Raw genomic sequence first — 16,062 nt, 5'->3', positions numbered from 1 at the left:
GATTTTCTTTGTCCTTTGTCTGCTGATAAGGTTTTCTATCTCTGATAGCAACTGTTTTTTTCTGCTTACCATGTGGAAATCTAGTGTACTTTCCATCAGAAGCTTGATTAATGTTTTGTCCTACAATACCATTTCCTTAAAATGGCAATAATAAAATGCAAAGTAAAAGAGATCAACACCAAGGTCAGCCACCATATAATATGAAATGCTTTTAGGGATCTGACCAGGATGGTTCCTAATGGCAAGTCTACCCTGTGACGCCCATCAACAGGCGCTCTGGTCCTAACCATCAAACCAGAAGGCAACCACAGGACACAAGCTCCAAATAAAACTATGGACCAAAACTTCAGACGTTAGGTAGGAAGTTTCTTGGCACTTCAGGGTGTGAGGGGAGCTTCAGTTCTAACTCAGCCCATGAAATGTCACAATTTCTAGATGTGCTATTAATAATTCCTCACTAATTGTTGACCCACTCCTAATCTGGGCAGCCTGAGGGGGCTCCAGCCCATATCTGGTCTTGCAGCATCCAACACACTGCACTAATTCTGCTTGGAGGACACAGAAAGATGGGATGACCAACAGTGTCTTCTCCTTCCTAATTACTTGGGGCCTAAATATGCTCCTTGTGTGGCATGACACCAGCTCTTGGCTGTGAAACCTGGGCTCCCTCTCCCTCCCATTCATTTCTCTCTGAATACTCTCATGATTCGCAATGTCTTGCTCATATCTACATGCCCTGGAACTAACTGGGGTGAGCCAGACTCCAGCATCCTTATGCTGCATATTCCCCATGAGATGGGTCCTCTCCTCATGCAGACCACAGGGGAAATTCATTTCTCAGCTTCTCTTCAATGTCATTTCTCTTTCTTTTTGAGAATTAGTTATTGCCAGCTTTCTCACTCCCAGAGCAAGTCTTATTTCCTAATTATTATCTACCCTTTCATCATCTTCCGTTTCATTTATTCATGGAATTTGCTCACCTTTGTTCCATTTTCCCCCTTTTTAAAAGTAATTCAGTTACAAGACTGGCCAAGTGCAAGCAGCTTATCACAATATTTCTACTTCTTTCTTTTAATGAAAATCCATTTTACTTGCCTGTCCAAATGAAACGCTGCAATTTCTGCATTATGTCTTTCATAATCTGAGAAATAAAAAAAGTCAGGCGGGGTTTCTTGTTCTCTGGTTTGTCTGCAAAGAAAAACAGCAGAAGTGTTATAATGAAGGGTTAGCATTTCTAAGGAGCAACACTCAGTCGTCAGCATGTTATTCGCGAGTTCACTATTGTTTGCTTAATGAAAGGCCTTTAAATACCTCATGTATGCATTATTTGCCATGTAGCTCTCATCCGATCTTTTTTTTTTCAAATTACTGTAACAAAAAATAGGATTTCAAGACTTGTGCGTGCAGGCTGCTCTTTCACTCAAGACTCTCGCTCTATTTAACAAGATCTATTTTATCACTCTCAAACATTTCATTAGTGATAGCAGTGAAGACAATGTCATTTCATTAAATTATCATTAACTGTAATTATGAGATTTCCAAAAGTAATAACATTTTTCTTTCATCTTTGGCAGCCATGCAGCTACTATCTAAAATATGACTCTTCCTTTGTGTTACTTAGAGCCAAAAGTGACATGTTTTTCTCATTTCAGAAGAAATGGGATCATTGCAGTTTGACGGCCACGACACATGTCATGTTTCAAAGAATATTAACAAGACCGTGCTCCAGAGAGGATGCAGAATTTGTTGTTTCTTCGGTTTAAGAACCAATAAAAAATGTCATCCTGATGGAACAGAAAGGCTGAAGCCTGAACACTAAACTCTACTAAAAATAGCAAGTGCTCTCTGTGTAACAGAAGAGCAAATCACTGTCTTACTTCAGGCAATTTCCACTCCTGCTGGCTTTTGGATGGAGAGCATCCACATGCAGTTGAGCAATGAGAGTCTAGGCCCCATCTAAGCTTGCATTATGCCCTATTTTGGAGTCTTAAAAGTACTGCAAGCATTGCAAAGCTGTTCTGTAGAGCATCTGCAAAAGAGGAGTGTTCCCCATAGGAAGAAAACCTAATTTCCCAACCCTTTTTCAATTTCCTCTGTCGTGGATGGCACTGTTCTCATCATGTTACACACCAGCAATCAAAATGCAGCTTCTAGGCAGTGACCTTGTCGCTGAAAGGCTTTGGAGTGGTGCAGGTTCAAATCTTGGAGAAGGGGCAGCAAGCCACAACTACCGTGCTCGGTGGGCACCAAACTCTGTGGCTGGGATGATCGCGCTTGCTCCCACCTGACTGCTGCCACCTGCCCGTGGCCCTTCTCTGCATCTGCCTTGCTGAGGAAACGGGATGGGTCTTGGGACTCATATCTCAAATCTTCACATGAAGATTTTTGACATGCAGTTCATGGAATTTGAAGGATATTCCTTCTCAGTCCTCTTTATATTACCATGTTGGCATGGTAGTCTCTATATGGTCCTCACTGAGAAATAACTGCCATCAAAGGGGAATATGAAAATATTTGATTGTATCTGATATAACTGCAGGTCAGAGGGGCCACCAATACTGCAGCAATGTCCTGGCTGAAACACCACCCAGCATCATTATAGGAATGGCCATGGAGGGGCCTTGGCCGGAGCTCTGCTATGGAGCCATGGAACCAGCAGCCTCTTTGGCTGCTGTAGTTGCTAGCTGCCCGTAAGAAGACAAGGTAGAAGTGAACATGGGATAAAATAGTGCTGTGGGTTCTCTCCACAATAAGAAGAGAGGAGGCACAAACCCATGGGGAGGAAGAGAAGAGAGACAAAACCCTGCAGCAGGTTACACAACACAGCGTGTAATTCAGACAAGAGCACTAGGAGAGATGCAACCCAATGTATTCCTGTAAAAATGGAGATACGAGTCCTGAATATATATCCAGGGGAAGAGATTAACAGAGAAATTAACAAGAGATTAAACACTTCTTCATAACTTTCCCTCCCTTCTAGTTTTAAAAAAACTCAGTTTCTTCAACAAACCAAAGATAAAAAGATTCATCTGCAGCTTTTGCAAACTTAAAACACATCTGCAGTTGATAAGCTGCTGAAAATACTACTAATTAGCTAATCAATACCATCTGCTTTTTATCTCCCCACAAGTTTAAACAAATCATGGCTGTTCCTTTACAAGAAAATCTTGATGCAGAAAATGAAGTTTTAAAGAAAGGGTAGATCTCAACCTTGTAAGTAGAGGTATGTTCATAACCCAGGGTTGGTTCTAATTTCCCTTTTCTGTTTGTTCACTGCTACCTCTGGCAATGGGGTTCAGGCTATTATTCATTTGGTAATAAGCACTGTTCTCCTGCAGTGTTAGCCTGTTAGTACTTCTCCCTGACGTAATATATAATTAAATCATAGCACATCCTCCTAGAAAATGATGAGCTTGACTGTCCTAAAACATGCAAAAAATGACATCAAATCCACAGTCCAATCTAGACAATGGAGATATCGGTACTTTTTAAAGTACTGGTAATTTTTTTACTGATAAATGGCAATAGGTGTGATGATCATACCCTAACACACACAACTGAGCTCAGAAAGCCCTCTGAGCTTAACACGGCTTGGAGTCAGTAGACTTTTATGAGAATGCATTTAACAGTGTTAAGGCACCTACACCATAATCTATTTTTTGTCACTCAATCCAAACATGTTTCTACATGATTTTATCACTGTTAGAAAATGTGCTATATTTTGGTGTGCAGAGTCAGATCAATGTATTGCCTGGTTTGGTACTGACTCCTCTAAGCACATCCTATTTTGACTCATGCATATAGAGAACTGGGAGATGAACTTCTTGCCTCAGTAATGCTGTCGGAAAGTCAGCAATTTCTATGAATTTGTTCTGGCTTTAGATCCTTGCAAATGGCCCTCAATCTACAAGGGAAAGGCTGTGAAAGGACCACAGACTCTGAGTCCGTTCCAGGCCAATTAAAGTATCTTATGAAACAACACAGGGACCAAATCATCAAACATCATGTTTTAATTTGGAATTACATTTTAAAGGAAAGTTTAAAAAAAAAAAAAAAAAGCCTGCTTTTTTTTCTCTCCAGGTTTATTACCTGATGGTTATTGAAGAAAGATGGCCTAATAAAATGACACATGCAAGTTGATGTTTGAGCAAACAGAGCGATATTTTAAACCCTTTGCAGAAGCGCACTCTTCGGATGGATAATAAATTAAAGACAATGGTCAGAGCTCCTTAGCGCCGGCAATAAACCCGCACACCATGTAGCACACAGGTTCTGCACAGGTTGCGGACGGTGGGAGAGAGCTTTTGGCTGCTGCTTTTATTTTGCAAACAGTTGGAATTGAGCGCTCGTCTCTTTGGAGAAGGATTTGGCAGATATTTATAATGGCAGGCTGGGAAGCTCCGGAGGAGAGACAGATGGAGTGCTGTTGATACTGCGCACAGTTAAAAACTACACAGTGGCACTGGCCCAACTGCAGCAGGAGGAAAAGACAAATCAGCACCGGCAACGCTGGCAGAGGAGAAACAAGAACCGAAGGGAAAGCAAAACCCATGGACATTTCCCATCCATGGCCCAGCTCGCAGGGGAAGCGGAAGTAAAGATTTATCTTAAACAGATGAGGAACAAATGTGCGCTTACGTAGGATGAGATGTAGCCATGCGCTGGGCTCGTGGCCAGATGAGCAAATCATGCTCATGAACGGGAAAATAAAACTGATCTGATTGGGGAACGCACTCAGGAGCAGATACGGTGAGTCAGCTCCGTTCTATTATGGCATTCTCTGTGCTATTGCTGATACAAGCTTTGGTGCTCTGTAATATGGGGATAAAACGATACAGTGATTTGTGTGGGGAAATAATTGCATCATCTCAAGGTTTTCTTAAATGTTTGCATAAACATTTTCTGACCAGTTACTATGTCCTTAAGCTACAATATTAGTAATTTCTATGTAGGAATGAACACAGTGATCTGTATTTAGCTCTGAGGATGTCTGATACAGTCCCTAGGATCAATATGTGCCAGGGCCAAGGCTGTGACCTGTGACTCGGAAGAAGCCTGCCTAGATGCCAGACCTCCTCTGCACTGGAGGGCTCGTGTTATTGATGGAACAGCCAAAAAGCTAGAAAATAGGGCAAGCAGACCTGAGGCAAGTGTTATCCTGGCAGACACACGCTGTCTTCCCATGCCATAGTCCCGAGACTTTCCAGAGATACTTTTGTGTGTCATTGGTGTAGTTTTAAGTAATCTGAAGACACGCTACTGCTTCATAGTGGGGGGTTTCCAAAAGAGTGTTTTCTAAATAGGCCATATTCCTGCTCCAGCAAGCAACTGGGGGAATCGACTGACCGGATTAGAGAGGATTAAGGACCACAACGGCGCTCACCCTGCTACCTGCGCAGCGTGGAGGAGCGTGATGAAGAGCGATCCCTTTCCTTAGATCACAGGATGCTGTTCAGAATGAAAGCAGCAGCTTTCTCGTGGCGAGGATTGTGTCTGCTCACGTCGGACCCTTCTGCCATGGGGACCCTGCTCCATTTTGGTTGCTAGCGCAAGGTCTGTAACTACAGCAAGTGCCTTTGCAGCTGCAAGCAGCATCACAGGGGGTGCAAGGGCAGTAAAACCACAGCAGTGAAATCAGTACGAGACATAACAGGTCAATGAAGCACGGTAATTGTGTTGGCAGGAACACAACTAACATTGATAAGGGAGCAGTTTGGCCATTGGAACAGATAAGGAGAGATTATCTGGGTCTACCCGCAGCTATAGGTTGCTATTGGGTTATTACTGTTCTCCCCTGGCAAGCAGCAATGCCAGATACAATCTCCTTCCCTGGGAAGCATTTAAGGTGTTTGAACACCTGGCTTGGAGTTAATACAAGACTAATAGGTGCTGCTCAGCAGTTTGTTGCTGTCTCAGTGACTTTGGGGCCTGTTGGAGACTTGCTGTATCGGAAGCACCACGGTGGGGCTTCATCAGCAGCCCCAAGCAGCTGTAGCCCAGATGCTGCATCACAACTGAAGAGCCTTCCTGCCTGCACAGACACACAGGAAATTTTACCAACCTTCTTCGACAAATGACTGCTTTATACTAGTGAAAGGAGCAGGCTGAAAGTTCAGTGTCTGCTTGCAAGATTTTCTGCCCAACGCCAACCCTTATGTCAAATTGGATTGGGCAGCGCCGGAATCTGGAGTGCCCTGGGATAATCTAAAGCTTATTATTCTAAGTGGAGGAGGCAGCCCATAGGAAAAACCATGTCTCCAAGGCAGCAGCAGTCCTTAGGAGGGCACTTAGATTTTGCGAGTGGCGGCGTCTCATTGGGGAGGGCTTTCCACGCGTTTGGCATCAGTTTCAGCAGGTGGAAGAAATGCCACTTAATTTTATAACACATTATAGTGGCTTAGTAAGACCTTAGGAAGATAAATGATATTGCCGATGCAGGGCTATGTCGACAGTAGCAGAGATATCTGGTGCCTATTTCCGACTCCTTGCGGAATCTTGGCAGCTGATGGTGCTGGCTTTATCAAGGCTTTCTGTTGCAAAGAGCACTCCGAGGAACGATACGAGCTGTTTACAAGAGGAGAATATGGTCCAGAAAATGAGTGGCCAATCCAGCAATGCAAAGACATGCAATTTAACGTGCTGCAGAAAGGATGTTTGGCCCGTTTCACTGCTATCATCCAAATGACAATATGGGCCTCTGCAGGATATTCAGGCTTCTTTCATTTAACTAGCAGTTCTGCAGCTAGAAAAATGAGAGAATATTTACTGTGGCAGAAAGACAGAAAATCACACAGGGATGCAATAGGAATAGGAATAATTAGCAAACTGCCAAAAGGATAAATACCAAGATCATGCTATTGCATGCCAGCCCTGGAGTGCTTCTTTCTGAGCAGACGAGGAGAGCTTGACAACAGCACACGCTCAAGGACCAGTTAGCTTAATATAGATCATAAACTTCTGATACAATGAATGGCAATAAGCTTCCGAAAGAGAATTTATGTTTATAAATGCCTTGTTACCTGTCACCGTAGGACAGTAGAGGGAAGAGGGGGAAGAAAATACTCAGGGAAACAGTACATTAAATACATTTTTTTTTCACAATTTCCAGAGAGAAATGGGAGAAGAAAATGCTGGGAGGTTACCTAACCCATTCTCCTGCCCCAAGGTAAGATCAGTTAGACCTAAACCATTCTGGACAGATGTTGCTATACCCTGTTCTTCAAAACGTCCTTTCCCAAGCCCATGGCTGTAGCCTTCTCCTCCTTGACTCCACATGCTGGCCTTAATCTTTGATGCATTTGAAGTCTGGCTTTTCGTCCTTTGCACTTTGATCTCCTGCTGCACTTTGGCTCTGCTCCATAACCAAAGCAAAACCAACACAGCGGCATTGCTTGATGATAATTTGAGATGTTGTAAGGGAATAAACATAGGTTTTGGGCTCTCGGAGCATGTTCACATGTTTGGGGCTACGCCATTCTTAGACTTGAGCTTCCCACAATAACTCGGGCCCTGAAAAGAGCACCTAAGCCCTTGGGGAATTGGGCCTTCAGGCTGAAGGGTCCTCAGACTGAAAGCCACTTCTTTACTAAGCACAACTCAGCAATGTTTTCCCCTCAAATCCAAGACCTTGAAACATCTACTTTGGTATGTTCTCTCAAAAATGTCACTCCTTCAAGAAGACAGTGAAGCAACCTCTGATTTCTCTATACTGGTCTAGATTTTGTAGTAATATCTCAGAATGTAGCCTCTCCACACTGCTGCCTTCACTGAGATTGTGCTGACAGTAAAGTCAAGGCTTAATCTTACAGATCATCATTTCATTGTCTACCCGCACAGAATAACAGCTATTTTTTCATTCGTTCTCTTTCAGATGTGTAAGACATGAAGAGAATCTTTGATCAGTATAAAACATACAGAGTTTGATCAACTAGGAGAATTTTCTTCAGCAATTCAGAATATTACTTTGAGCTCTGCCTAGTAAGTAGCAGTCTGTCATCTTGGGAAAAGCAAATGAAAAGAAATACTAGTGTAAGCACATTTGCCAGGATGTCTTCCCCACCCGCCACTTTTGGGCTTGACAGCTGGCTGTCCCATTCCCATTTTCCATGCAGATCAACTAAGGTGATGGAAGACTGTGTGGTGGGTGCTGTGCTGTCAGGCAGCTCAAATTTTAGATTCACAAGGTTTTACTTTTACTATTATTTTGAAGATGGCTAAAAGAAAGCAAAATGCTGATATAGAGCAAATAAGCCATGTGAAGCAAGAGAGATGAACTCCAATACTACCAGAGTCGAGACAGACGTACAAAACAATCTCAAATACCTTATCCTTTAGGAAAGAACTAGGGGATTGAACCATGGATCTACAAAAATAGAAGCTGAGGTCTTTGTATCTGGATTTAGCCCCAGCACATGGTGCTCAGCAGGAGGTATATAATGCATAGTGGCAAGCTGATTACACAAGAGCTGGCACGCACATACAGAAATTGCAGGTGTGCAAATCTGTGAGACCCACTGTGAATTCCTTTTCCTCTCCTGTTGAGGTGAGGGGAAAACGGGGTGTGGGATGGAGAATAACTCAGCGTTGATGCCACCAAGGCTAAGTGGCTGCACATGTTCATTAGAATTTTTTTTTAATCCTATCCAGAAAAAGCAGGGTTTGTATGGAAAACAAATGAGTCATGGTAAAAAAAGAAAGGCAAACTCTGGGGAGCTCCTGTCGCTAATTTACTTTTCAGATAAAAAAAAAAAAAAACTTAACCCAGAAATAATATTTGATTCATCTTTGAGATAGAAACTTGACTTGACATACAGGAGTGGAAAGATTAAGAGGTACTTGACAGTACTACAAAACAGTTCCCTGTACCAACATTAATGTGGCCAATGCTGTTGCCACAGCAGGGAGGAAAAAGGCTCGTAGCAATTAAATAAGCAGCAGAGATCACTAATGAGGTGCTACAATGGTACTTTTCTTTAAGGTAAGGTGTCTTCATTAAGAACTTGATCATGCAAATCCCTTTCTGCCCCTATACCAGCCTTCCCGGTGCTGATTCCTTTGCATTCTTAGCAAGGATTGCAAGGTAGGGCATTTTTGCCATGCCGAGCCCATGAAATCTGTCATCTTTCCTCTTGATTTTCCTCTTTGAGGCTCTGTTGTATACTGCCTGCTAGCCATAAATTGGAAGCATGAAAAATGATACAGCTGCAAACTGCTTTTGAAAACAGGCTCTGCAAATATAGCTCAGTGTGAGCCCAGGTACCTTCAGTCTTTCTTCAGTAAAAGGACTACAGAGTAATTTCTACTGAGAAGGTCTTGAATATATAACATTTGTAGAGAACGTGGGAGGAAAAATATGTACAAAATTAGAAGTCTGAAGCATTTCTTCAGTCCTGAGAATGCTACTTAATACATCTGAGGTCATTAAGGGTAGGAATTTAAAGGAACAATAACATTAAACATATTAGAAGCATCATAGAGCTCAAATGTCTTAATTAGTTGGATTTTTTTTCTTTTTGCTGCATCTGATGTACGTGCTATTGATACTCCAGGCGTCAGAATAGGTTCCAGTTCAAAATAGGTTGGAAAAAGTAATCACCATGAACCTGACATATCAAGAGCTCGCTATATAACTTCTTCCTGTTTATTTACTCATTTCTTTCCTATTGCTGTGAGAATAACGAACCTTAGTAAGCTTGTCCTCACAATATCCCAGGAAGCAGGAAAGTATTAGCCCCATTTTGCAGCAAGAGCTCCCAAACATGGAGCTATTAAGGCTTCAGCTGTGCCCTAAGCTAAGCACTCCAGCCTCATTAAGCACATGCTTAACTGTGGGCATGCATATAGCCAGTGAACTATGTGTGTCCTTGACAGCCAAGTGTATCCTTAATACTTCCTTGGAGCTGTTCTGCGCTCAGCCCCTGCGCGACGGAGCCGGGGTGAGCGCAGGATCGCACGGGGCTCCCGCCGCGGCCTCCCGCGCGCTCCCGGTGCTCAGCCTCTGTCCCTCCACCCACAGCAGTGACCACCTTGGGGGACACCTCGTCCAACCATCTATAGAGGTGGTCGTTTTGGCCGCAGGCTTTGCTCGAGCCCAGGCTTGCAGGTCCTTGCTGTAGCCGATGCTCCCCGTACCCGAACACCAGCAAGATGCAAAACATCACAACTCCTCTAAGCTAAAAGTAATCACTTTCCTTACTTGCCTTTCCGAATTTCTCTTGTCTCTCTCTCCCTCGCATTGTTTAATATGACTAAAATGTAATACAATCAGACCTGCCTATTAGCCAAACAGCAGAACCATCATTTTACCGTGGCTTGGAGGAATAAACTAAAGGATGCTCAGGCTCCAGCTGTGAAATCAAAAACCCTCTGGGATTTCTGTTTTCTGTCATGGGTGAGCTATACATTTGCAACTGCATGGAGAACTCCCACTTCCCTGAGGGCCACAAAGGACTAACCAGGCTAACTTTGGCGTGGTCTCTCCTACATCCCAGCCAAACATGCACAAATTGTACAATTTTGGCTTTTCATTTCGATTTGCCATTGGAGAGTTACTAGCTACTGCAATACACTGACCTAAGTGCCCACGATCTCACAGAGAAACAACTACTGTCAAAAATCATTAGCAGGACAGAGCCTATATTGTGTATATGGATGGACTGATACATAAAAGAGCACAATATTCTCATCTGTATGGAAGTCATGGCACCATCCAGCCAGCCTTCCTCCCATGGAGACCTTAACATTGCACAAACTCTCCTTGTGTTTCATATAAAAAGAAAAGCTGGGCATCAGACAAGCAAAACAAAGAATCTTGTACAAAACTCCTGCAGAAACCAGGTCCCTCAAGAGCCAGTAGACAACTAGGTCCACCATACTTTGCTTCAGCCTCTTGTTGGTGCCCCTCACAAACCTCACATACGAGGCATTGGCCAGGGGTGAATATACCCTTAGAGGAGTGCAAGTTTTGCTTTTCAAGCTTGTTTCCATACCAAATCCTGAGGATCTTCCATAATTATGCCAGTGAGGATAGCAGGCATGTGGTTACTGCAAGATAATCCCTCCCCAGGGCTAAGTGTTTCTAATTCCTCGGAGGTGTGATTTCCCAATAAAGCACACACACCCTTGAACTTGCTTTACTGCTGCTATTAACATTCTTGAATGTGTGGCAAAGGGTGATGTGCCTCTCTGAGCTGGAAAGAAGATGTAATTGCCTGTTTCAGACGACTTTGTGGTTACAAAAGAAATGGGAAATGCTTTGATATGGTGTGGTGTTTCATTGCTCTAATAAAGCAAACTCTTCCCACCTCTTTTTTTTTTTTTTTTAACTTCTGTCTCACTAATGTTTTTCATCCTGCCAGCATACATGATCTCTGCCAAGGGTGCCAAGGTATCTAACTTATTCTTTGCCTTGTGTCCTAGTTAAACTTCCATGTGTTTTGTTTCCAGGCAGAATTTTGCCTAAACAAGGAATGTAGAATGGCACTTCTTTCTTCTTTATTTTACCCAGGTTTGGATGGGCTGGTACTTACACTGTATCTCACGAGGGAAGGATATATCCATGGAGCTTTAAAGGTTATGCCTGGATGTGGGCCACGTTCTGCTGTAAAAAAGAACTCCTGCTCAAAAAATGTTTGAGGTTTATTTCATAGGTATTTCATGGACATGCATCCAATCTTGGCTATTTTGGTCTGCAAAGCGCTACATGTTGGGGAATGTGATGACATCACCAGTTTGCCATTTTGGGCATTTCTCAAGTAGTTCCTTTCTCATATGCAGCTGTCAAGATGATTTACAAGTGCAAATACTTAAATCTCTTGAGCCCTTGGAAGCACCATTGCTCAACCATAGCCAGAGGACTCCCTAACTTATCCACTGGCCACCCTAGCAATATTAACCCCAATGTTTTCACTGCCAGCCAAATTTTGAATGGACTATTTTCCTCTACCTTGACTTTTTACTTCTTGCAGGAGTAGGAATACATGGGTACAAGGTTTGGAGTCCTTTTCTGCAGCTCTTTTGCAGAGCTGTTGTAATGCCTCACAGAACTGGAAAGAACCTCATTTTCCTGCTAAAGTTTCCCTCTTCCAGGCCCCAAACCTGCACTGCCAATCTGCGTTTTATAGTAAAGGCACCATGTGAGTCACAAATTACACTGGAAATTACACATCAGGGTCCTTTTATATTGAAACTGTCTAGATAACGGGTGAGTTAACGCTCTGCAGCCCACAGGGAGTTACTGTATTACTCCCAGGGGAAAATCAAGACATATTAGCATCTCTTCATCTTCAGCATTTCCACCGAGAAGGAGCATTTTAACCCCCCGGCCTCCACATGGGCCCTGTTGCTGGAGGCACCAGCTGGGTGAGTGAAGAACCCAGTTCTCAATTCTGCACACAGTCACTCTCCTGACTTAATCCTAGTTAAAAAGGCAGCATTTGTGGGGGAAAAATGGAGGTGAAGATTTTGAGGAGCATCAATTTCAAAGCCAGCAAAAGCAGGATGTAAGAAGGGTTCAGGATTGGCTCTGCCCTTCTTAAGTAGAAACAGAACTACTGAAGCCACTGAAAAATATCTCATGTGAAAGAATAAAGAGCAGAACGATATTAGGGAAACTTTGCAGCATCACTACAAAGAAAGAACAGATTTAGCTGGCTTAATTGCTTTCAGCAGGACCTCACAGGGCAATTGCTATTTTATATAAATATCTCCCATCAAGTGCAAATGTGTTCAGTGAACTCCCATCCTCAGGGTGCAGAGACAGCATTCACACTCCATGGATCACAAATCGGCATTCCCCCAACCCGGGAGCCAGGCTTGGGAAAGGTAAGGACATGTGTGCGCACAGCGCGTGCAGGCGGGCGGCGGAGGGGATCTGCGTCTCCTCGACGTGCCTCCGCTCGGGTAGCGTTCCCTGAAACAGGTGAGCTCCTTCTGATGGGGCTTCAAAATTCATTTCGGCTAATTTCAATTGAAAAGTCCACCTATGGGCAGGTGGTTTGGTAAAACAAGGAGAGATTACAATAAAGCACGCGACGATAGGCAGTAAAAACAGCTTAGGGGAGAAAATAAGCACAAGAAAGAAGAGCAGAGGATAAGAGAGAGGAGGGAAAAATTGCAAACCGTGTGCAGTAAAACATTTAGGGAAATGGCATTTGTCTTTTTCTTTCTTTTTTTTTTTTTTTTTTTGCACGGAGCTGATTTATGTTATGCAGCTGCTTTTCTCTAGTTGTGTATGTCTGGCTACCTCTCCTAGATTTTGTAACCGTGTTAAAATGTCTACAATTTCAAGCCTATCTACTGTGCAGTAGTTATGATATGGTGCATAACCCACGGGAGTTTTGATTTCAAAGAGAGAAATGTGTTTTTCCTAAAGCAAAGGACACCTGTATTTCACTGTTTTTCTAGCTTTATAAATTAACTGTGAGAATAGGATATATGGCAGAGTGAAGTGATCCCATTAATTGATCCTCGAATATCCTCATTTCATTCCTCTAGCACTTACTATTTTTCCCTTGGGTCTGATCCAGCTTTCCTTGTAGTTAATGAAAGGTTCCCAACAGAATTCAAGGTGAACTGGATCAGGAACTTCAGAGCCAGTCCTTAAAGTGGGACCAAACATGCCCATATTTGAATTCAAAATTCGGTGATGTCTTGGAAAAGAGACCACCAACTTCAATGGACTGTGGATCAGACACATAAGGAAGTGAATAGCCAAATGGGCTAGTCACGACAGCAAATGCTACATTCCTGTCCATGCCCAAATGTCAGGGAGAGAGCTCATAACCTGTGCCTTTAGTGTCTAGTTCAATTATGTCCACCTATTCCTTCAATAGGTCTTACTAATATCAAAGCAGCTTTTCGGGGATTTAGTGAGAGTAGGGAGTAGAAGGATCTTTAATTGAATCTGCAACTCTGTCCAAAACTCACTATGCTTTTTACAATTTAAAGATTAAGATCTTGGATTAAAAAAAAGGATGCATAATCCCTATTCTTGTGTTTTATCATGGGCCCCTCAAGTTCCCTCCTTAGCTGCTTCCAGTTTTAAAAATACAACAGCTTTAAAAATATTAGCTTCCCCCTTTGATTTTTAACATCGCAAACACAGGTGCCATACCACCGTATCAATCATACTGTCAAAGTAGGTAGATTGCCAACATAACGACCATGTAGTGTGAGAAATGAACTCCCACGGGAATCCCAGGGCCTCGCCACCTCCTGTTCCCTGAACCCACCAGCACGGCTCCCGTCTGCCTTCTCTGAAATGAAGCAGAAGACAGAGCAGCACCAATACTGAAAACAACAAAAAAGCAAACCCTTATAAACATGAATCATCAAATTGTTCTTAATTTTCTACATCCAGAGAAGAAAATAAGAGAAAGAGCGAACAAACCACACCTGGCAGATATCCTCTGTTCAAGTCACTATTGGAGAAACCAGCACAGACTCAACTAAAATGGTCTCATATAGGGGTGGAAACCACCACTTGCAAAAGTTGTGCACGAGCTTCTTGGTGAACATATTTCCAGATATACCTTGTCTCTCCCAGCATATAGTGACTCTTGAGACTACTTCCTAAACTGGATTTCCTTTGGAGCAGGCTAGTGAGCCCTGCAGCTCAAGCCTCTATGCCAAGTTGCATATTTCTGATATCACTTTTAGTAGTCATGGATTGCAAGCAGTGCGCATAGATACAGTGAGACTTCCCTTACCTCTTGGATTTACTAATGATTAGTGTTCAGTTTTGTAAGTGTGTGAAGACACTGTTTCCACTTATCTACAGGTCAGGTGGCAATTGCAAAACAACATCCTTGCTGGATGGCTGTGGGTTCCCTGCTGATGTATCCGATTATTTATGCACAATGTGCATTTTCAAATAGATGACCATGTTAAATTACATACTTCTGCCTTATTATTTTATAACTTTTAATGGTTATCCATTCCCTTTTTATCAGAAAGGCGAAACAGTCTCTGCTGTTAATGACATGCTGTAGCTAATCATCTGCATCTCAAAAGTTTGGGAAGTCTCTTTCTAAAAGCATATCAAAGAGCAATTGACTGAAACTGTTGATTTTTATCATGAAAACAAAGATGAGAAAGCAGAGATGAGACTTTTTAAGACTGAGCTTTCTTGGCTTTTTGAGCTTTCCTGACAGATCCAACAAAAACTCTTCATAGGGCGTGATGCTGAACGCTCTTCTGTACAAAGACCCTTTGTACAAGCTGAACTCCAGCTAACTCCAGCTCTGAAGATCAAACTTTTCCAAAACCACTGGGCAAACACATGCGCTCCATGTGTGTCCTGTGTTTCAGGGACGGGGAAGCTTAACCTGGGTTGCTAGACAGCAGACATGGCCCACTTACAAACCAGAACGGATGTCTCCACCTTACCCAAACCAGTTTGAGTGCTCTGCACCCACCAGGGAGGGAATCGGGAAAGCTGAGAGACACATAAAATTTCTGCAAGGGAGTTTTATATCTGACTCTGAGCTGCAGCTCACTGATCCGCAAGGAGACAGGCAGCCCCATGATATTTGGGTTCTGGGTGCTCCTCCAGGGACCCTGAGCATCACAACCTTAAGGTTTGAAAACAGACACGGCAAGAAAGAGCTGCGAATTGCACTGTGCCACACAGCAGGAGAGTTTTGCTACTTCTTTACAAATGCAAATACTACCGTAACATTATTCAACTAAAAATAACCAAGGCAGTTCTAGCTCAAAATGTGATCAGCCCATAAATAGTTAGATAAACTCCTTCCAGGCACATCATGTACTTGATTTCCATTTGCAACACGTACTAAAGCTCACCTTACGCGTGAGGAATGCCTAAGAATGGTAGATGCTAAATTCTCTTTCTTAAACACGGAAAACACTCCCACCTTACCGAGAAAAGGGACACAATTGCGCTTTTATACACTGGCTGATCTCTGTCGTCTGAACACTGCGAGACAGATCACTGGTTCCATGAAGAAGACATTTTAAGTATCCCATTTGCAGACTTCCAACAGCATCCTGTGCTCTCAAACAACAGCAAGCTTGCCAGGAATTAATTGTGACCTTTCCATT

The 16,062-nt window shown here is 43.0% G+C and overlaps 1 protein-coding gene across 1 annotated transcript in view; it reads right to left on the bottom strand.

Moving 5' to 3' along the window:
• The window catches only part of FAM20C (FAM20C golgi associated secretory pathway kinase), a 52,867-nt gene that overhangs the window by 13,568 nt on the left and 23,237 nt on the right, over positions 1–16,062 (bottom strand). Inside the window, exon 4 of the mRNA XM_010221858.2 lies at positions 1,096–1,188. Within this exon, the coding sequence (XP_010220160.2) occupies positions 1,096–1,188 (93 nt within the window). The remainder of the gene's footprint in view (positions 1–1,095; positions 1,189–16,062) is intronic.

This window comes from Tinamus guttatus, unplaced genomic scaffold, assembly GCF_059628265.1.
Source record: "Tinamus guttatus ecotype Peru unplaced genomic scaffold, ASM5962826v1 Tinamus_guttatus_pri_ptg000330l, whole genome shotgun sequence".
Taxonomy (NCBI): domain Eukaryota; kingdom Metazoa; phylum Chordata; class Aves; order Tinamiformes; family Tinamidae; genus Tinamus; species Tinamus guttatus.
Note: the sequence above shows the minus strand (reverse complement) of the source record. Positions and strands in the feature narration are given on the sequence as shown.